This window comes from Bombina bombina, chromosome 6 (genome assembly GCF_027579735.1).
Source record: "Bombina bombina isolate aBomBom1 chromosome 6, aBomBom1.pri, whole genome shotgun sequence".
NCBI lineage: Eukaryota > Metazoa > Chordata > Amphibia > Anura > Bombinatoridae > Bombina > Bombina bombina.
In genome coordinates, this window is record NC_069504.1 from 937,976,004 (window position 1) to 937,998,050 (window position 22,047).

A 22,047-nucleotide genomic window follows, 5' to 3' on the forward strand; every position below is an offset into this window, starting at 1 on the left:
TAATGTAAAAGAATAACAAAATTATATACCAGTAAGAAACAGTATGGACATGAAAGTGATCACTATGGTACACTGAAACCCAATTATAATTTCAGATCTCATATTGATGATGAACTTTGCATAGAATTTATAATTTAAAAGAATAACAAAATTATATACCAGTAAGAAACAGTATGGACATGAAAGTGATCACTATGGTACACTGAAACCTACTTATAATTTCAGTTCTCATATTGATGATGAACTTTGCATAGAATTTATAATTTAAAAGAATAACAATTTTATAAACTTACATGTCCTTAAAAGGCTCCTAATAGATTGGTAATATAGTGGTTCTCGACGTTTAACATCACTGTATCGTCTCAAACATTGACACCTGGTCCTTTTAATTTTTGATACACGATACATTCTGCGTATCATTTCATAAATAGTTTTGTCCCTTTCATCTTGAATGACTCCCCGGACACCCCCTAAGCGTTTGGGAAAATATCTATCCATTACATACACTAGAATTCTCATTTCCCCAGATGTGAAAGGTGCAATTCTCTTCATCCTCCCTGGTCCCATAGCAACTTTCTAGATGGGTGTCTCAAATCCCAAAATGTTCTCAATATAGCGTTATTCACTGTCTCTATGCAACATTATTGTATATTTGCTAAATTGTGAGAATTCTTTGGATACAATTATAAAAAAGTTGTATTATTTATTGCCATTCTCAAGTAATGATTAATGTAAATGAAGTTTGATGTATACATTTTATTGTGTAATATAGTTATCAATAGTGTAGTGTAGTTTTTTTTTTGTTATGTAGGACAGTCATATAATTATAGATCTTTATGATTATTTGGTTTATATACTTATTGTGCAATATGTTGGTTTTAAATAAAAATTAAAGTTTTATTAAAAAACAATATCCAATGTGACCGTTTATTATAATTTGTTAACTTATAAAAATAAAAACAAATAAAAAATCACACAAGTATATGATGGAAAAAAAAAAGATTTTATTCAGAAAGTGAAAATTTAGTTTTTTATTCAAAAGACCAAAAAATAGAAGTCCTGTGAATACAATCTTTTGATGAAATCAATCCTTAAAATAGTTCTCTGCGACATAATTTTTGGCATTAATAGCCTGTCTTGTTGGTGCATCATTACAGATGACCTCAGGGAAGTTCTCAAATGATATTTCTTCTTCATCATCAATTTCAATTCCTCTTCTTATTGCAATGTTATGGAGAATGCAGCATACAAGAATAATTTTTGCAACCTTCTCGGGAGCATACTGCATGACACCACCTGAGTGGTCAAGACAATGAAAGCGCATTTTTAACAATCCAAATGCTCTCTCGATGATTCCTCGGGTGGATCTGTGTGCCTCCTTGAATTTCACCTCACATCTTCTTCGAGGATTGTTATAGGGTGTGAATAACCATTCTCTACTGAAATAACCAGCGTCCCCTATGAAAAAAATAAAAAGGATTAACATTTCAAAGATGATAAAGACGATAATTTCAATGAGAATTAACAATGTTTTTTAGTTAAATCTATCATAACAATGCATGACATAAACTACGTTTGACAATTATAATAATACTGTATCATAACATCCCAAAAATATAATTACCTAACAGCCATCCTTCAGGCATCTCTCCCTCCTCAAACTTCTGATATAACCCAGACTGACGCAAGATATACGAATCATGGCAGGATCCAGGGAAGTTGGAACGGACACTGATTATTTTCATGTTATGGTCACACACCATCTGAACATTGAGGGAATGGTACTGTTTTCTGTTCCTGAAAACTTCCTCACGTTCTCGGGATGGTTTGACTGCAACATGGGTGCAATCGATGGCTTCAAGTACATTGGGCATTCTGGCCATTCTATAAAAATTAGACTTCACAGATTGCCACTCTTCTGGAGTCGCTGGAAGGCACACGTACCTTGGAAAGACGACCATCAAAGCATCAATAACTTTGGTTAGGTGCCTCGAAAAAGCAGACTGGCTGATGCCAATTATAACGCTAGACACAGCTTGGAATGAACCGGTGGCAAAAAAGTGTAAGGCTGCCAACAGTTTTAATAGTCCGGGTATGGCTTGTGAACGCGCTGTCATTGGTTCAAGGTATTCTGCTATTTCATTGTAAAGTTCCATAATAGTTTCTCTGTCCAAACGGAATCTCTGGATAATCTCTCAATCAGAAATGCTTTCCAAACCAATACGTGGAAGGAAAACTCTAGGGACTCTGATTCTTCTACCTCTCCTTCTTTGCAAGTTGTCAACCGGTGCCTGTATAGCCCTTCTTCCTCGTAATTGAATTAATCGGAAAAGAAACATGTGTAAAAGTGTCTCCATCTTCATTCAGTGATCCAAAAACCAATAATGCTACAATAGTAGTCTAGTCCTTACACTTAACTACTTCTACCTGGCGTCAGGTTGATACCCCCTATAGTTTTCTATTGTATTCGCTACCTAAATGGTCGCGAAGCAAATCACGCGAAGTTACAGTGAAAGTTGGAGCGGACGGATTAGTTGTAACATTCATAATTTCCGATTACAGCAAATTTAGGTGCGATCGAACATGTAGTAAGTGGAAAAAGGCTTCGGAATTATGAGTTGCGTAAAATTACGATCGCTGATGAAAATAGTGGTTTTTCGACCAGATCGCTGATTGGTACATACGAGAAGCAGATCGTGAGCAAATTTTGATGCGGAAATACAGACGGACGGTCACTTCGAAGCTTAGTACATGGCGCCCATAATATCTATATAGGTAGAGAGAAGTAGAGCAGTGTTACCGCCGTGTGCAGTACTGCCCTCTGCTAAGTATGATAGAGCGTGTAAAAAGCGTATAAGTACTAAAATGTCAGAAAACACTGCACGCTGCTGCATTGAGCAGTGCATGTAAATTGTATACAGATATAGGTTTATTATAAAGCACTATTTTCTGATAATGATACAATATTAACACCTCCTCACAACTATTATGATTACTATTAGGATGCTATATATCAAGTGGGAATCCACTAGTTGTATCGAATGAGCAAGGTGTATATACTTTCTAAGGAGGTGGTTTTCGATAGTACGATTATCCAACATACTATTAGGTACTTAATAATTTAGCAGGTATGCTGAGGACAGAACACTGCCCACTGTGTAGCAGTGCAAGTCTAAAAGCGGATGTATATGTGTTTAATTAGAGACGCTAGTATCATGCTGTTCAACAGTATACTGGAATATATGGCAGTTTCACTTCTGTCTAAACTACTGCTCTCAGTTAAATAAGATAGTACATATAGTATGTATATAAGTAGAGAGAAGTAGAGCGGTGTTACTGCCATGTGCAGCACTGCCCTCTGCTAAGTTGGATCGAACGTGTAACAAGTGTATAAGTACTTAAATATTAAGCGGTTACGCTAGTGTCAAAAAACACTGCCCGCTGCTGCATTGAGTAGTGCATGTAAATTGTATACAGATATGGATTTATTATAAAGCACTATTTACAGATAATAATACAATATTTACTCCTCCTCACAACTACTATGATTACTATGATACTACGCTTGTATCCAGTAGTCTCTTAACCATTGTAGCTAGGTTAATTATGTATACACAATGTGGCTATACCACCAACAGATCTGTATATGTCCCTATATCAAATTACAAATAATTTTTAAGAGTACATGGAGAATTGCAAGTTAAAAAATTGAGAATCGCTAGAGGAGTGAGAATCTAGCGATTCTCCGTTTTTTAACTTGCAATTCTCCATGTACTCTTTAAAATAATTTGTCATTTGATATAGGGACATGTACCGATCTGTTGGTAGTATAACCACATTGTGTGTACATAATTAACCTAGCTACAATGGTTCAGAGACTATTGGATACAAGTGTAGTATCATAGTAATCATAGTAGTTGTGAGGAGGAGTTAATATCGTATTATTATCTGTAAATAGTGCTTTATAATAAATCCATAGCTGTATACAATTTACATGCACTACTCAATGCAGCAGCGGGCAGTGTTTTTTGACACTAGCGTAACCGCTTAATATTTAAGTACTTATACACTTGTTACACGCTCAATCCAATTTAGCAGAGGGCAGTGCTGCACACGGCAGTAACACTGCTCTACTTCTCTCTACTTATATACATACTATATGTACTATCTTATTTAACTGAGAGCAGTAGTTTAGACAGTAGTGAAACTGCCATATATTCCAGTATACTGTTGAACAACATGTCCTAGTGTCTCTAATAAAACACATATACCTCCGCTTTTACTTGCACTGCTACACAGTGGGCAGTGTTCTGTCCTCAGCATACCTGCTAAAGTATTAAGTACCTAACAGTGTACGTTGGATAATCGTTCAATCGTAAACCACCTCCTTAAAAAGTATATACACCTTGCTCATTCGATACAACTAGTGGATTCCCACTTGATATATAGCATCCTAATTGTAATCATAATAGTTGTGAGGAGGTGTTAATATTGTATCATTATCATAAAATAGTGCTTTATAATAAACCTATATTTGTATACAATTTACATGCACTGCTCAATGCAGCAGCGGGCAGTGTTTTTTGACACTAGCGTAACCGCTTAATATTTTAGTACTTATACACTTTTTACACGCTCGATCCAACTTAGCAGAGGGTAGTACTACACACTGCAGTAACACTGCTCTACTTCTCTCTACCTATATACATATTATATCTATGTACTATTTTATTCTACTGAGAGAAGTAGTTTAGACAGTAGTGAAACTGCCTTATATTTCAATATACTGTTGAACAGCATGATACTAACGCCTCTAATTAAACACATACTGTATACCTTCGCTTTTAGACTTGCACTGCTACACAGTGGGCAGTGATCTGCCCTCAGCATACCTGCTAAATAATTCTGTACCTAACAGTGCACAATGGTTAATCGTTCAATCATAATCCACCTCCTATGAAAGTATATACACCTTGCTCATTAGATATAATTGGTGGATCCCCACTTGATATATAACACCCTAATATATCTATGAGTGTTATAATATATATTATATCAAATCTAGTACATGGCTGATTTGTGCTTTTAATTTAGTTCTTTAATTCTTTTTATCTTTTGTAACAATAAAAGTTAATTTTTAACTAGCGTCCTTCTTGGTCCTCTTTAAGAGACTTATATTCCTATATATAAAACCTATTAACCCCTAAACCCCCATCCTCAGCATCATAAATACAATACTATATAAATCCTATTAACCCCTAAACCATCATCCCCCATTGCAAATACTATAATAAACCTATTTACCACTAAACTGCCACCGACCCACTTTGCTACTACTATTATAAACCTATTAACCCCTAAACCGCCACCCACCCACATCGTTACTACTATAATAAACCTATTAACTACTAAACTGCCTGCCCCCACATCGCTTATACTAAACTAAAACTATTAACCCCTAAACTGCCGGCCCCCCACATAGCAACACACTAAATTAAACTATTAACCCATAAACCTAACACCCCCCTAACTTTAAATTAAACTTACAATATAACTACCTTCAAATAAATAAAAACATACCTGTGCAATAAAAAACCCTAAGATTAAACTATAAATTAACCTAACATTACTATTTTAAAAAGATAAAATAAACTAAAAATAAAAAAAAAATTACAAAATTAAAAACCTAACACTACGAAAAAAATCAAAAAATCTAACATTACCAAAAAAAAACCCCCACTAAAATTATGATAAAATAAAAAGACATTAAGATTACAAAAAATAAACCCCACCCAACAAACCCCCCAAAATAAAAAAACCTAAGTCTAAAAAAAAATCTTAGCTACCCATTTGTATGGGCATTGCCCTTAAAAGGGCATTCAGCTCTTTTTTGCCCATTAAAATAAAGAAAGCCATAATCTAAAAAACACCCACCCAAAAAAACATAACAAAAAACTAACACTAACCTCAGAAAATGTACTCATCGTTCCTGAAGTCCGGAATTCCAGGCATAGCAAAGTTTTCATCCAGGTGGCGAAGATCTTCTTCCAGGGTGACACCATTTTCTATCTCCTTCCTGGAGGTCTGGAGCGGTCTTCGGTGATGCGCGGATCCGGAGTGCTGGTCGTCATCAAGAGCGCTGGTGGTCTTCAGCGGCAGCAGTCTTCAGAGACGTGGATCCTCTTCATGTGATCGTCCATCGCACACTCAAGCTTGAATGAAAGGTACCCCTTTTATATTGGGCCAATAGGATTTAAGCAACTCTCATCCTATTGGCTTATTTGACTATTTCAGCCAAGAGGAATGCAACAGTATTCAAGCTTGAGTGTGTGGCGGACGATCGCATGAGGAGGATCCATGTCGATGAAGACCGCCGCCACTGAAGAGGACCAGCGCTCCAGATGAAGATCAGTGCTCCAGATCCGCGCATCGCTGAAGACCGCTCCGCACTCCTGGGAAGAAGATAGAAGATGGTGCCGCCCTGGAAGAAAATTTTCACAGTCTGGATGAAGATTTTGCTCCGTCTGGGCTTCCAGACTTCGGGAATGGTGAGTACATTTTCTGGGGTTAGTGCTAGGTTTTTTGGGGTTTTCAGGTGTTTTTTTTTAGATTAGTTTTTTTTTTATTTTAATGGGCACAAAAGAGCTGAATGCCCTTACAAATCACTCTTTAGGGGCAATGGGTAGCTTAGTTTTTTTCCGCCATTGCCATTTTTTTATAACACTTTCTCTCCATTGATATCTATAGGGGAAAACGTGCACAAGCACGTCAAGTCAGGACTTGGGTTTGGTGCAGTATTGAGCTTATCGCACCATATTGCACAAAAAAAAGAAGGTTTTTCAGTAACTTGTAATGACAGCGCTTTGGAGAGTACAATATCACTCATTTTTTTGCGTTATTTACACACCCGGTTTAACGCACAACTTGTAATCTGGGTGATAGTTCTTTGGTTTAATAAAATGTATAAAATTATTTCTGAAAACTTTATAACAAAAGTAAACTATTGCAAAATATATGTTACAGCAGTTATTTTACTTTGTTAACACCAATTCATTGTCTTGATAGTCAAACAATAATGAATGCATTTTCTGTCTCTTTCTCTCTCTCTCTCTCTCTCTCTCTCTCTCTCTCTCTCTCTCTCTCTATGTTGAAATAGACAGGTGGTATCATGCGTGAGGACAGGTGGTATCATGCGTAATAATTAAATTTGATATATTACTTATAACATTGAAATATTTCACTGATTATATTCATTTGAACATGCAAAACTTGAAAAAAACAACACATTTGTGTTAGAGAAATCACAAAATGAACACTGAAATTTTAAAGGGACATTAAAACCATTTTTATTTCTCTTATGATTTATATAGAGCATGCAATTTTAAACAACTTTCTTATTTATTTCTATCTAATTTGCTTCATTCTCTTTATATCCTTTGTTGAAAAACATATCTAAATAGGCTCAGCCGCTGCAAATTGGTGGCTGCACATAGATGCCTCGTGTGATTGGCTCATTCATGTGCATTGTTATTACTTCAACAACGGATATCTAAAATTAAAGTAAATTAAATAATATAAATACATTTGAATGCTGTTTAAAATTGTATTCTCTATCTGAATTTTGAAAGAAAAATGTAATGTCCCTTTAATAATTCTGAAAAATAATTTATTCTTGCATCTTTTTTTTTATTTTTATGTATATTTTTATCTGTTTTCATTGTAGTAGAATTAAAATAAATATTGATTTCTCTATAGAACAGTATAAAGGCAACTTTTAAAGACGTGAGCTGAATTTTTATCTTTTGGTTTCTTCAACAATAAGGGATTGGTTTTGTACTAAAAGTGTAATTTATTACACTCTGAAACTGGACATTTAGGCAATTTTTCAGCTCAAATCTTCCATTGATGTCAAATCTATTGAAGTCAACAGGAAATTTCATCTGAAAGCAGTCTGAATGGCTGTTTTAGAATTTAATGAATTACTCCCCTTAAAGTTCAACCTTCCATTCTCCTTCTATTTGGAAACTCCCATGCAGCTTGCCAGCATCCCAAATATATTGCCATGTTCTAACCTAGTGGTATTAAAATGACTCCTCTAGATTAAAACTGAACGAAAATAATATAACTCTTCCAAAAGGATGACATCCTTACAATAAGTATAGTTAACCCCTTTGTTTATAAGATGTTTTGAGCTTTTTGTGCTGCTTAAATGTCGGTTCAGAGAATACCATTATTATATTTATATTTTATGGCATGTGACAAGGCAGTGTATACAGTGTGACAAGAAGTGTATAAAAAAAAAAAAAAAAAAAAAAAGTTTTTTTTTTTTTTTTTTGTCATTAGGATTTTAGTAAATAACATAGAAAATAGCCAGGTGACAACATTGCTACATTACTAAAGTCATGTTCATGAATGCTTGTTCCAGTTTACAAGTTCAATAATGTAGGTGCAGGCATACTGGAAGGTACTCTCATGAATGAGTTGTTTCAACACACCGTGCATGGAAGTGCATCCCCTATAAACCCTGCTAATGAATGTTTTTACCGAAGGAGCACTGTTTAACATCATTTCAATAATACTATACAACACTGCCATCTAGTTGTTAACCATTATAGAATTGTATAAATATATACCAAGCGGTCATGAGCTTAACCATTTAAAGGAATAGTTTGGTCAAAGTTAAAATTTCATGATTCAGATATAGCATGCGATTTTAATCAATTTTCTAATTTACTTATATTATCAATTTTTCTTTGTTCTCTAGGTATCTTTATCTAAATGTAAGGTTAGGAGCTGATACATTTTTGGTTCAGCACCTGGGTACCGTTTGCTGATTTGTGGCTACAATCAGCAAACAGTGATATACAACAATTGGAGGTTTGGACAAACGACTGGGATCTAAAGTTTAACACAGTAAAGTGTAAAATAATGCATTTAGGGATGAAAAATCCAAATGCTAATTACACACTCAATGACACTTTACTGACTGTTACAGATGAGGAACAGGACTTGGGAATTATTATTTCAGATGATTTAAAACTTAGTAAACAATGTAGTAATGCAGTGAGTAAGGCTAGCAGAATGCTTGGATGTATTGGTAGAGGTATTTGCAGCAGAAATAGTAAGTTTCTTATGCCACTTTATAGATCATTAGTTAGGCCTCATCTTGAGTATTGTGTGCAGTTCTGGAGGCCATATCTTCAGAAGGATATTAACAAACTTGAATCTGTGCAAAGGAGGGCTACCAAAATGGTACATGGTCTAAAAAATAAAACTTACCAGGATAGGCTCAATGACCTAAATATGTATAGCTTAGAGGAGAGAAGGGAAATAGGTGATATGATAGCAATTTTCAAGTACATTAAAGGGCTTAGAAAAACGGAAGCTGTGGGTATTTTACGTAAAATGGAAAATTCAAGAACAAGGGGTCATGATCTCAAGCTAAAGGGTAGTAGATTCAGGAGTAATTTGAGGAAGCACTTCTTTACAGAAAGAGTGATTGATTTATGGAATAAACTTCCTCAAGAGGTAGTAGCAACAAACACTGTGGGGGACTTTAAAAATGCAGGGGACAAGCATAAGGCTATCCTACAAACTAGATAAGTTTATACTGTTAGGTAATATCAGGCAGACTTGCTGGGCCTATGGCTCTTATTTGCCGTCAATATCTATGTTTCTATTTTACCCAGGTGCTGAACAAAAAAATAGGCCGGCTCCAATGCTTATATTCTTGCTTTTTCCAACAAAGATACCAAGAGAATGAAGAAAAATGGATAATAGGAGTAAATAAGAAAGCTGCTTAAAATTGCATGCTCTATCTGAATCATTAAAGTTTAATTTTGACTAGACTATTCCTTTAAAGAATTTAAGTATAAAATAATGTACATCTAAATATATATATATATGTACATCTAAATATATATATATATATATATATATATATATATATATATATATATATATATATATATATATATATATATATATATATATATATATATAAAATTCAAAGTAGACAAGCACTCCAGAAATCCAAATAACATGCCCAGGGTGCAGCAGATAGGTAAATAGAAAGTAATGAAGAGTGCACTCACCAGGACTTTTCAAAGTTTTATTCCAATTATGTGAACGTTTTCGGGGGATTAGCCCCTTCCTCAGACATACAAAATACAATATGAGCAAAAACCCACACCAGACACCCTTATAAAGGTGGGCCAGCCAATCACATGCTCTCCACAGTAAGGTGCCTCCCACAAGTGAGGACACCCCCATGGCAACAAATGAGTCTGACCCAAACAGCAAAAATAGTGAACATAAATACATAAAATAAACAGCAGGACAAGATTGGTCATAAGCAGGGCAATACAAAATGTATAAGTTAAATACATTGTATAGAACAAATCAAGGTTCCTATCCAAATAAGATCAGCATCTTTAAACATGAAATCCATAAATCATGAAAGCACATAAATACATAGGTAAAGTGCATCAAAGGCATTGAAGGCATAATGTGTGTTAATCTGTGTTAACATATGGGCATGTCAGAAACTCAGAAGAGGGGGGAGGGGAGGCTATGTGTGCACTGTGCTGCAGAAAAGCCAACAAGATTGGTCATAAGCAGGGCAATACAAAATGTATAAGTTAAATAAGTTTAATACATTGTATAGAACAAATCAAAGTTCCTATCCAAATAAGATCAGCATCTTATACATGAAATCAATAAATCATGAAAGCACATAAATACATAGGTAAAGTGCATCAAAGGCATTGAAGGCATTAATGTGTGTTAATCTGTGTTAACATATGGGCATGTCAGAAACTCAGAAGAGGGGGGGGGGAGGGGAGGCTATGTGTACACTGTGCTGCAGAAAAGCCAACAGTCAACATTGTTAAACCAAATAATTGCAAGTAATTGAAAATAATTCACAATAATTCAAAGGTCTGCAAATGATGTGTGTGTCCCTAAAAGCATTAGTAACCAATATATACACATGTACATACCAATGTCTGTAAGGGCCAGGGTTCATATTTGTTAAGACAGTTGCAGAAAATGGCAGTTGCAGAAAAAAACGGGAAATTCAAAAAGGCTCTGTCTGCTGGTTGTCATGGCAACCCATGTATACAAGAAAAGGGGCCATAAAACTATGTAGCAAAGCAGTAGCAGGCAATGGAGAGTAGTTATGCACAGAGAAGTGCAACATCACGGCGCTATGTATTCAATTGTTACATTTGTCAGTTTACTAATTATTACATATAGCGATGTGCGTGTATATAGTCAAAAAGGCATATCACATACCAAGGTCCATTATGTTCTCCAGCGCTGTGAAACATCGGGGGGGGGGGGGGGGAGAGAAAAACCGGGAACTTCATTGTAAGCAGCAAGGCAAGGCAGCGTTACCGGTCGGTTGCCATAGCAACCCAATCAAACAGCTACCATAAGCATTTAAATTACAGCGCTGAGAAGGGGCTTATTAAATAACGATAAAAAGTAAAAAGAAATGTCAGCCAAGCAACAAGTAAAGCCCGTGCCTGATGTCAAAAAATAGCAAAGCATGTAATGTAATGTGGTCAGAAGCGGCACCTGGTTGGCTATGTGCATGTAAAAATCATCCTAGGGGATTGTCAATGAAAGTTATATAGTACATTGAAAGTTATATAATACAAGTTATACAATACAATGAAAGTTATATAATACAATGAGAAGGTGGCAGACCCTCCAGTGGATGAAATATGGGAGGATGTAAGAGCAGATTAAATCAGACATACTTCATTGTATATCACAAATATGAACTACAATTAATCAAGCATTGTAAACATTTGTAAACGTAAATACATATTAGAGCTATCAAAATGGAAATTGATAGAGTCCCAAAGTCAAAAATCACAAACACACCTGCCAATCTAGATGTGTATTGAGCCCTTTTGGTATTAGGGTCTCCAGAGTATAGGTCCAGCAGGCTTCCTTTCTAAGTAGAAGTGTATTTCTGTCACCCCCCCTGCTAAGGGGAGGGACATGGTCAATAATAGTGTACCTGAGGTCCTTGACCGTGTGGTTGCAGTTGGCGAAATGGCATGCCACCGGTTGCTCTGAAGTTCCATTTTTTATAGCCAATCTGATGGCCGACCGATGGTTAGCCATTCTTGTGCGTAGGTCATCTGTCGTTTTACCCATGTAAAAAAGACCACAAATACAGTGTAGCAAATAAACTATATGTGTAGTGGTACAAGTTAATCTGTATTTGTGGTAGTACTTTTCCTCTTATGTGGGTGCGTGAAGTAATTGCCAGTTGTTAAGGCACTACAAGTAGTGCAGCCGATGCACCTAAATACACCTTTTTTATCCAATTTGAGCCAGGTACCCTTGGTATAACTCTTAACTGGGTCAGTTTTTACTAATATGTCCCTTAGGGATCTGGATCTCCTAAAGCCAATGCGGGGTGGGGGCATTTGTTGAAACGGTAAGGCGGGGTCCGTGTTAATGACATGCCAATTGTCCTGTAGGTGTTGGCTGATTTTCTGTTTGTCCCCAGTATAGGTGGTCACAAAGGTCATCCTAGGGGTATTTTTATCATCCCTATTAGTATCTTGATTAGTCAATAGTTGTGTTTTTTGTTGTGCCAGAAGTTTTGGAGGATAACCCCGCTGTGTGAATCTATTAGCCATTTCAATTAGTTGTAGATCCTTGTGTGAGTCCAGAGAGTTATTTCTAATGACCCTTTGTAGTTGTGATTTTGGTAATGAGCTTTTTAGCGCTGGGGGATGGCAAGATGTGTAGGATAGGAGTGAATTCCTATCTGTATCTTTCCTGAATAGGGTGGATTGTAGTTTATCACCATCCTTAAACAGGCGTATATCCAAAAAATCAATAGAGGCAAAAGAATAGTTAATTTTAAATTTCAAAGCCATAGATGCACTGTTTAGTTGTTGGAACCAAATGAGTAGTTCTTGTTCTGAACCGCTCCACACCAGTAGCAACAAACTATTTTAAGTTTGAAAAGCATTTCTACTTACAGAAACAAGGGACCGCAATGGGGTCTAATGTGGCACCGTCATATGCCAACCTCTACATGGCACACTTTGAAACAACAGATACGGACCTATTCAAAGACCAGCGGATTAAATTCTACAAACGCTATATAGATGACCTGCTACTGGTGTGGAGCGGTTCAGAACAAGAACTACTCGTTTGGTTCCAACAACTAAACAGTGCATCTATGGCTTTGAAATTTAAAATTAACTATTCTTTTGCCTCTATTGATTTTTTGGATATACGCCTGTTTAACCCCTTAATGACCACAATGTACCCTGTATGTCACTGGTCGTTAAGGGTTTTTTCAGGACATAATAGCACAAGTCTAGCAAGAATACGCTATTAATGCCCTCCCTCCAGAAGGCTTTGTGGAATAGAGCAGTCCTAACGCTGGTGGCAAGACCGCGCTATAAAACAATCAAGTCCCAAAAAAAGGCCAGTGACATACAGGGTACGTCGCTGGTCCTTAAGGGGTTAAGGATGGTGATAAACTACAATCCACCCTATTCAGGAAAGATACAGATAGGAATTCACTCCTATCCTACACATCTTGCCATCCCCCAGCGCTAAAAAGCGCATTACCAAAATCGCAACTACAAAGGGTCATTAGAAATAACTCTCTGGACTCGCACAAGGATATACAACTAATTGAAATGGCTAATAGATTAACACAGCGGGGTTATCCTCCAAAACTTCTGGCACAACAAAAAAACACAACTATTGACTAATCAAGATACTAATAGGGATGATAAAAATACCCCTAGGATGACCTTTGTGACCACCTATACTGGGGACAAACAGAAAATCAGCCAACACCTACAGGACAATTGGCATGTCATTAACACAGACCCCGCCTTACCGTTTCAACAAATGCCCCCACCCCGCATTGGCTTTAGGAGATCCAGATCCCTAAGGGACATATTGGTAAAAACTGACCCAGTTAAGAGTTATACCAAGGGTACCTGGCTCAAATTGGATAAAAAAGGTGTATTTAGGTGCATCGGCTGCACTACTTGTAGTGCCTTAACAACTGGCAATTACTTCACGCACCCACATAAGAGGAAAAAGTACTACCACAAATACAGATTAACTTGTACCACTACACATATAGTTTATTTGCTACACTGTATTTGTGGTCTTTTTTACGTGGGTAAAACGACAGATGACCTACGCACAAGAATGGCTAACCATCGGTCGGCCATCAGATTGGCTATAAAAAATGGAACTTCAGAGCAACCGGTGGCACGCCATTTCGCCAACTGCAACCACACGGTCAAGGACCTCAGGTACACTATTATTGACCATGTCCCTCCCCTTAGCAGGGGGGGTGACAGAAATACACTTCTACTTAGAAAGGAAGCCCGCTGGACCTATACTCTGGAGACCCTAATACCAAAAGGGCTCAATACACATCTAGATTGGCAGGTGTGTTTGTGATTTTTGACTTTGGGACTCTATCAATTTCCATTTTGATAGCTCTAATATGTATTTACGTTTACAAATGTTTACAATGCTTGATTAATTGTAGTTCATATTTGTGATATACAATGAAGTATGTCTGATTTAATCTGCTCTTACATCCTCCCATATTTCATCCACTGGAGGGTCTGCCACCTTCTCATTGTATTATATAACTTTCATTGTATTGTATAACTTGTATTATATAACTTTCAATGTACTATATAACTTTCATTGACAATCCCCTAGGATGATTTTTACATGCACATAGCCAACCATGTGCCGCTTCTGACCACATTACATTACATGCTTTGCTATTTTTTGACATCAGGCACGGGCTTTACTTGTTGCTTGGCTGACATTTCTTTTTACTTTTTATCGTTATTTAATAAGCCCCTTCTCAGCGCTGTAATTTAAATGCTTATGGTAGCTGTTTGATTGGGTTGCTATGGCAACCGACCGGTAACGCTGCCTTGCTGCTTACAATGAAGTTCCCGGTTTTTCTCTTCCCCCCCCCCCCCCCGATGTTTCACAGCGCTGGAGAACATAATGGACCTTGGTATGTGATATGCCTTTTTGACTATATACACGCACATCGCTATATGTAATAATTAGTAAACTGACAAATGTAACAATTGAATACATAGCGCCGTGATGTTGCACTTCTCTGTGCATAACTACTCTCCATTGTCTGCTACTGCTTTGCTACATAGTTTTATGGCCCCTTTTCTTGTATACATGGGTTGCCATGACAACCAGCAGACAGAGCCTTTTTGAATTTCCGGTTTTTTTCTGCAACTGCCATTTTCTGCAACTGTCTTAACAAATATGAACCCTGGCCCTTACAGACATTGGTATGTACATGCGTATATATTGGTTACTAATGCTTTTAGGGGGACACACATCATTTGCAGACCTTTGAATTATTGTCAATTATTTTCAATTACTTGCAATTATTTGGTTTAACAATGTTAACTGTTGGCTTTTCTGCAGCACAGTGTACACATAGCCTCCCCTCCCCCCTCCTCTTCTGAGTTTCTGACATGCCCATATGTTAACACAGATTAACACACATTAATGCCTTCAATGCCTTTGATGCACTTTACCTATGTATTTATGTGCTTTCATGATTTATTGATTTCATGTATAAGATGCTGATCTTATTTGGATAGGAACTTTGATTTGTTCTATACAATGTATTAAACTTATTTAACTTATACATTTTGTATTGCCCTGCTTATGACCAATCTTGTTGGCTTTTCTGCAGCACAGTGCACACATAGCCTCCCCTCCCCCCTCTTCTGAGTTTCTGACATGCCCATATGTTAACACAGATTTTATTACAAGGACAGAGACTTATATTTTGCATAAGCCTTTTCCTTTACTACTCCACAGCCATTCAAAGTAACATAATACATTAAACATATAACATAGAAAGAAATGAAATAAAAACAATGACCAATGAAAAACCACATTGGAAGTTGAAGTTCAAAACAGACCAATCAGCATAGTTCCATATGTTATAAAAGGTCCCCACACAATCCCAACTGCCTCTTTTCTTTTGCTGCTCTGCTAAAGTTAAGTATTTCATAGCAATTTTGAAATAACATTTATTGTGCATTAAATAAAATTTATTTCCTGGTTAATGTTAGCTTTATTGTTACCTTAACTTGTTATATTTATTTGTTTTTAAAAGAGTTTTCCCTGTTTTATTTCTTACTTTTTTCTGTTTCTACAGTTTTGTTTATTTTCATATTTTATGTATTTAATTTGTTCTATTTGCCCTATTTACTATTACCTTTCATTTTACTTGTTCCCCTGTGCACTTTTTGCCTGTCTCACTCCTCTGGTCAGTCTTACTGCTTACTTGCCGACATCTTCTCTCAGGTCACATGACCCCATCCATCTTGTGACTCATCACTTCCTTAATAATACTGTGACGCATCTCCCCTCTGTTTACTTCAGCTGAGTTGCAACATTGTTTCTAATTGCTCTCTGTTCAGCTTTTTGGCCACTTGCCCAGACATTCCTTGATAATTAGCTTCTTTCTGTGAGGATTTTTTTTTTTACAAGTTAACTGTTTGTTATCTGCTCTAAATTTTATCTTGCTAACTTAGTTTTTCTTCATTGTTTGCATCATTCAACTCTGGTAATTGTATTCATTGTTGTCCTATATCAATTAATTTTTCCATTATTATATATAATTAAGTTATTTACATTTAGTAATTTATTATTGTTTTAAAAATATTTATTTATATTTACTGTATTTAGCATTATGTCTCAAGGAGACTCTTTTGCATTTAATGCAGAATCAGTAAAAAACATGATTGATTCTTCAATAAAAGATTTAAGGAATCAGTTTCAGACAGCTATTGATACTTTCAATAAAAATTCTGGAAACACCAGAAAAGCTACTCACAAGAGTAAGCATTTATCTCAAAAGACTAAAAGAATTTTTTTTAATTATTTACATGGAGCTTCCAATATATCTCCTGCCGATATTAGTATTAAAACTCACAAATCAAAAAAATTAGTTTCAGATTCAGATTCTGATTCAGAAATTATTGCTCCAAAAAAACGTGCTGCCAAGAGTATGGTAGACTTCGCCTCTACAACTGAGTCTCCGGACTCCAATACTGAAACTGAAGTTAACTCAGATTTGAATTCTTGGCAGTCTATTTACTCTCCAGAACTCTCTGAGAGTTCATCGTCAGACTATTACCCTAAAGCCAAAAGAGCTAAAAGACTCAAAAAACTCAAAAAAGTTAAAAAACCTATAAAGAAATCAAAACCTAAACTGGTTGATAATGAAGGTCTAGAGTACTTAGACCCAGAAGATTTACAACACCCTAGATCTTCTAATTGGAGACCATCTAAAAGGGTCGCTAAATTTTTAGATTATTATTTGAGAAAATCTCTATCTAATAAGGCAAGATCAACTTTAAAAGCTGAGTGTCCTCGCCCAGATCTTCCCCACAAATCTTCAATTACACCAGAGATAGATGCAAACATTGTAAAATTTGTTAATAACAAAAACTTTAACCTTTAAACTTTAACCTTAAGAAAGGTCCCGACAGATTCCTGAAAGCTTGCCAGGACAGATATTTGGATTCTTTGGGTCCAATTACAAAAATTTTTGAACTCACAGAGGAGGCAATTGTCAACAAGGTAATGTTGGATCCTTATACTGTCAGACAGTGGATTCAAAGATTAGTTTATTTATTTGGAGACGCCAACACGGCCATGTCCTCTCAACGCAGGAGGATGGTCTTAAGGCGTATTGACCCCAAAATTTCTGATTTTGCCCCTACAGAGATGGGTCCCCAAGCCGAAGGGCTTCTTTTTGGTGATTTAGGATTGAAGGAACTTAGTGCATACGTCAATACCTTCAATTCTCTAAATAAGGTCAAAACCTCCACAAAAAAGATATTTTATCCTCATAGTCGTGTTTTTGAATGGACCGGGAAAGGAAGAGGTCGCTTTCCCGGTCGTTAAACTTTAATAACAGACCTCAATTTCAGCAATACCAGCAATATCCTCCTCCCAATCCTTCACTCTCAAGCTTCTTCCCAACGAGACAACGTCCCTGGAACCCAAGATTTTCAAGGTCAAGATCTCGTCCCAGACCTTTCTCAGGTAAAATCATTTCCTATACAATTCACAAATTTTTCTCCACACAAAGTTGGAGGCAGATTATCCCTTTTCATAGAAAATTGGAAAGTAATTACATCAGATGTTTGGGTAATAAAAGCTGTCTCAGGTCTTCTTCTAGATTTTATTTCCCCTCCCTTCCAAGTTCAAATCCCAAATCCCATTGTTTTTGCAAAAACAGATTCAGATGTATTAGATCAAGAGATCTCCAATCTCCATCTAAAACAAGCTATAGAAATAGCGCCAGATATGCTAGACTCATTCCTCAGCAACATGTTCTTTGTGAAAAAGAAAGAAGGTTCTCTTCGTCCAGTGATAAATCTGAGAAATCTGAATGCCTTCCTATCATACAACCATTTCAAGATGGAAGGTATTCATCTTTTGAGAGACTGTCTTATGGACAAAAATTGGTTAGTAAGATTAGACTTAACAGATGCTTACTTAACAGTTCCTATTCATTCTTCGCATCGCAAGTTTCTCAGGTTTATTTGGAAAAGTTCTATTTGGCAGTTTACTTGTCTCCCCTTCGGTTTATCATCCGCTCCATGGGTTTTTACCAAGATTTTAAAACCTGTTGCAGCATGGTTGAGATTGAGAGGAATTCGTTTAATTATTTACTTGGATGACATTCTCATTATGAATCAGGACCCTTCTCTCCTTTCCAAACAGCTAGAGATGACTTTAGACATTTTGAAGAACCTAGGTTTTCTAGTCAATTTCAAGAAATCGGTTCTGACTCCATCCCAGAAGTTGGTTTTTCTAGGCTTTTTTAATAGATACTACAGTTTCTACCCTAAGCTTACCGTCAGAGAAAATAAAGAAAATAAAATCAGAAATTTCTCACCTTCTAAAGAAGAAGTTCTTTCCTATCAGGACTCTTGCAAGAATAGTGGGTCTTCTGTCTTCTTCTATTCAAGCAATATTTCCTGCTCCCTTACACTACAGAGCTTTACAAAGATTAAAGATTTTCTATTTGAGAAAGGGTTTGTCTTATTCTCACAGAATCTCTTTATCAGAAGAAGCAAGGACAGAATTGATCTGGTGGCTTTCCAATATCGAAGCTTGGAATGGCAAAGCTATATTTGGGAAAGCTCCAGATATTATAATAGAGTCAGATGCAAGCAATTCAGGTTGGGGAGCAAGATGTGGTTCTCAGATAACTGGAGGCAAATGGTCCATTTCAGAACGCAATCTACATATCAATTGCCTCGAACTTATAACAGGATCCTTTGCGATCAAGAGCTTTATCAAACAGAACTCTCCTATTTCAATTCTTTTGAGGATGGACAATATTTCGGCGGTTCGTTATCTGAATCGTTTGGGTGGCACTCACTCCAAACAATTGTCAGATATCACAAAGAATTTTGTTCATCAGTGTCTCCGGAACAATATTTCTATTCAAGCAGAATATATTCCGGGTCTCTCCAATACTGCAGCAGATTGGGGTTCCCGTTATTTAACAGACTCAAGCGATTGGAAATTACATCCAGATCTCTTTCAAAAATTACTTCTTACCAGAGGTCCTTTGTCAATAGATTTATTTGCCTCCCGTCTCAATTATCAGATTCTCCCCTTTTACAGTTGGCGCCCGGATCCAGAAGCTCTAGCGATAGATGCATTTCTCCAATCTTGGCCACGTCAAGGTGCCTATGCATTCCCACCTTTCTCGATGATTCCTCGAGTGTTGAATGTGGTCAGGAGGAGCAAAATTTCGCTACTTCTGATCTCCCCATTTTGGCCAACCCAGTCCTGGTACCCGTCTCTGTTGGAGATGTCGTACCAATTTCCAATTCTTCTTCCCTTGGTTCCTTACCTTCTATCAGATCCAAACAGAGATTTTCATGACCTAGTTCTTCAAGGTTCTCTGCATCTTATTGCATGGACAATTTCAGGGGATCTTGGGCCTCCGAAGGTCTTTCTTCATCAGCTAGATCTTTATTACAAGACGCATGGGCTCCAGGAACTAAGAAATCTTACTTGTCTTCCTGGACCAGATGGTCTGGCTGGTGCAGTCAAAGACATTTGGATCCCTTTTCAGCTCCTTTAAACGAAATTTTGAATTTTCTTTCTTCCCTTTATGAGGAAGGTTTGGCTTATAGGTCTATTAATGTTTATAGATCTGCTATTTCGGCAGGCCATGAACTAATTAATAATTGTAAGGATTCCAGTCCTGTTTTTACTTTTTGCCTCAACTCACCTTCCTCACCTGTACTTAAGGCATCACCCCGCCCCAAACAAGTGCTTAGTTGTTGAGTATTGTTTGCTGAAACCAGTGCTCTGTTTCTTATAAGCTATATACTTATCAAAAGAAGATTTACTTCTACTACTTTAACATTTGGATTTACAAATACCAGCTGCAGTTTGGTCTCACAAAGGGACTAATAACAACTAGTCTCATTCATCCTGAAGATTGCTATTCCAAGAAGTATTAAGTTATTTCAACTCCACATCTCTACAGGAATTGCTATTTAATTTCCATCAGGAGGATTCTACCTACTACCGCTACGGTACTTGTATCAATTCTAATTTACCTTGGATGCCTTAAGTAACGGCTAATTACAAATTTCATGTTTTCTTTTAAACTTATGTAAATTGACTTTGTCTCTCAGATATTACTTTGTTTGCAACGTATGTTTTATTTAATTCTATGAACTTCCTTTGATACATTCTCATACCGGACAGTAACGGAATTATGTGACGTCACACAGCTTCATTCATCTCAGCGTGCCATACAGCTCCTTACAACTCAGCGTGTCTCACAGCACCAATTGCAATCACTAGTCTGTGTTCAGATATCCATGCTGCAAGCATTACTCTGTGTGCTGTGTCTCGCAGCAGGTCACGCCCCTGTCAGCAGCTGCAGTCTGTGTGTCTCACATGTCTCATGCCTCAGTGCTTATACAATGAACACTATCTCTCACATTTGGGTTTGTGCACAACTAATGTCAAAAGTTGTTATTAATAATAATACTTATTTTCAGCCTCTAAATATTTATATGGTATAACAATATTATATAACCATATAAAGACTTACTGCCATTACTTATAAAAATCACTCTGAATAAAACAGTCTATGCTGATATAATAGCCTGTACTTCAGTTGTGAAACAAATATAATTTATTTAGACTCTGCAGTTGTGATTCAAATAACCAAGGAACCTGATATAACAACTAAGCCATAAAATATGGATCCAGCAGAGCTTCCTCAAATTGTTTATAAGAAGGATAAGGTTCTAAACCATCCCACTTCTAACAGTCCTCATACTGGTTCAACTGGTGCTGAAGCAATGGATATAAGTTTTATTAGAGGACCTCTAACTCCTGAAGAACGTATCAGAAGGAAGACTAGAGGCCTCTGCATGTATTGCGCATCCTCATCTCATACTTTAAAGGATTGCCCCTCTTTGCCACAGAACAAGAAGAGTAAGTACCATACCAATCTTTCTCTCCAGTCAAAGCATAACAACCCTCTTCATTGTTCTTTACTTCTTTCTCTACAGTGGGCAAATAAGCAATTGACCATTCCAGCCATCCTGGATACAGGAGCACAAGGAAACTACATTGACAGTTCTCTGGTTTCAAATAATAAAATACCATTGATAAAAAAGTTGTCTCCTATTTTCCTGCGTGTGGTTGATGGCTCTGAGATATCATCAGGGCCAATTACACATCACACCATCCCGCTCTCTGTCACTACATTAAAAACACATCATGAACATCTCACTTTTGATGTAATCACTTCTCCATTATTCCCAATAGTACTTGGGCTAGCTTGGTTACAGCTACACGAACCTGATATTAATTGGAAATCCTTAAATGTTCAATTAAATTCTGATTTCTGTCAACAGACTTGCCATAGAACCTTTTTTCACAGTTTATCCTCCACATCAGAAACTCTGATACCAGATA

The 22,047-nt window shown here is 36.7% G+C and overlaps 1 protein-coding gene across 1 annotated transcript; it reads right to left on the reverse strand.

The window, feature by feature from the left end:
• Positions 1-1,071: 1,071 nt before the first annotated feature.
• LOC128662382 (putative nuclease HARBI1) lies at positions 1,072-16,376 on the reverse strand. Its single transcript, XM_053716173.1, has 2 exons — positions 16,286-16,376; positions 1,072-1,458 (listed from the first exon to the last, which is right to left on the reverse strand). The coding sequence occupies exons 1-2, from the start codon at positions 16,290-16,292 to the stop codon at positions 1,085-1,087; spliced, it is 381 nt and encodes a 126-aa protein (XP_053572148.1). The 5' UTR covers positions 16,293-16,376; the 3' UTR covers positions 1,072-1,084.
• Between the last annotated feature and the right edge of the window lie 5,671 nt (positions 16,377-22,047).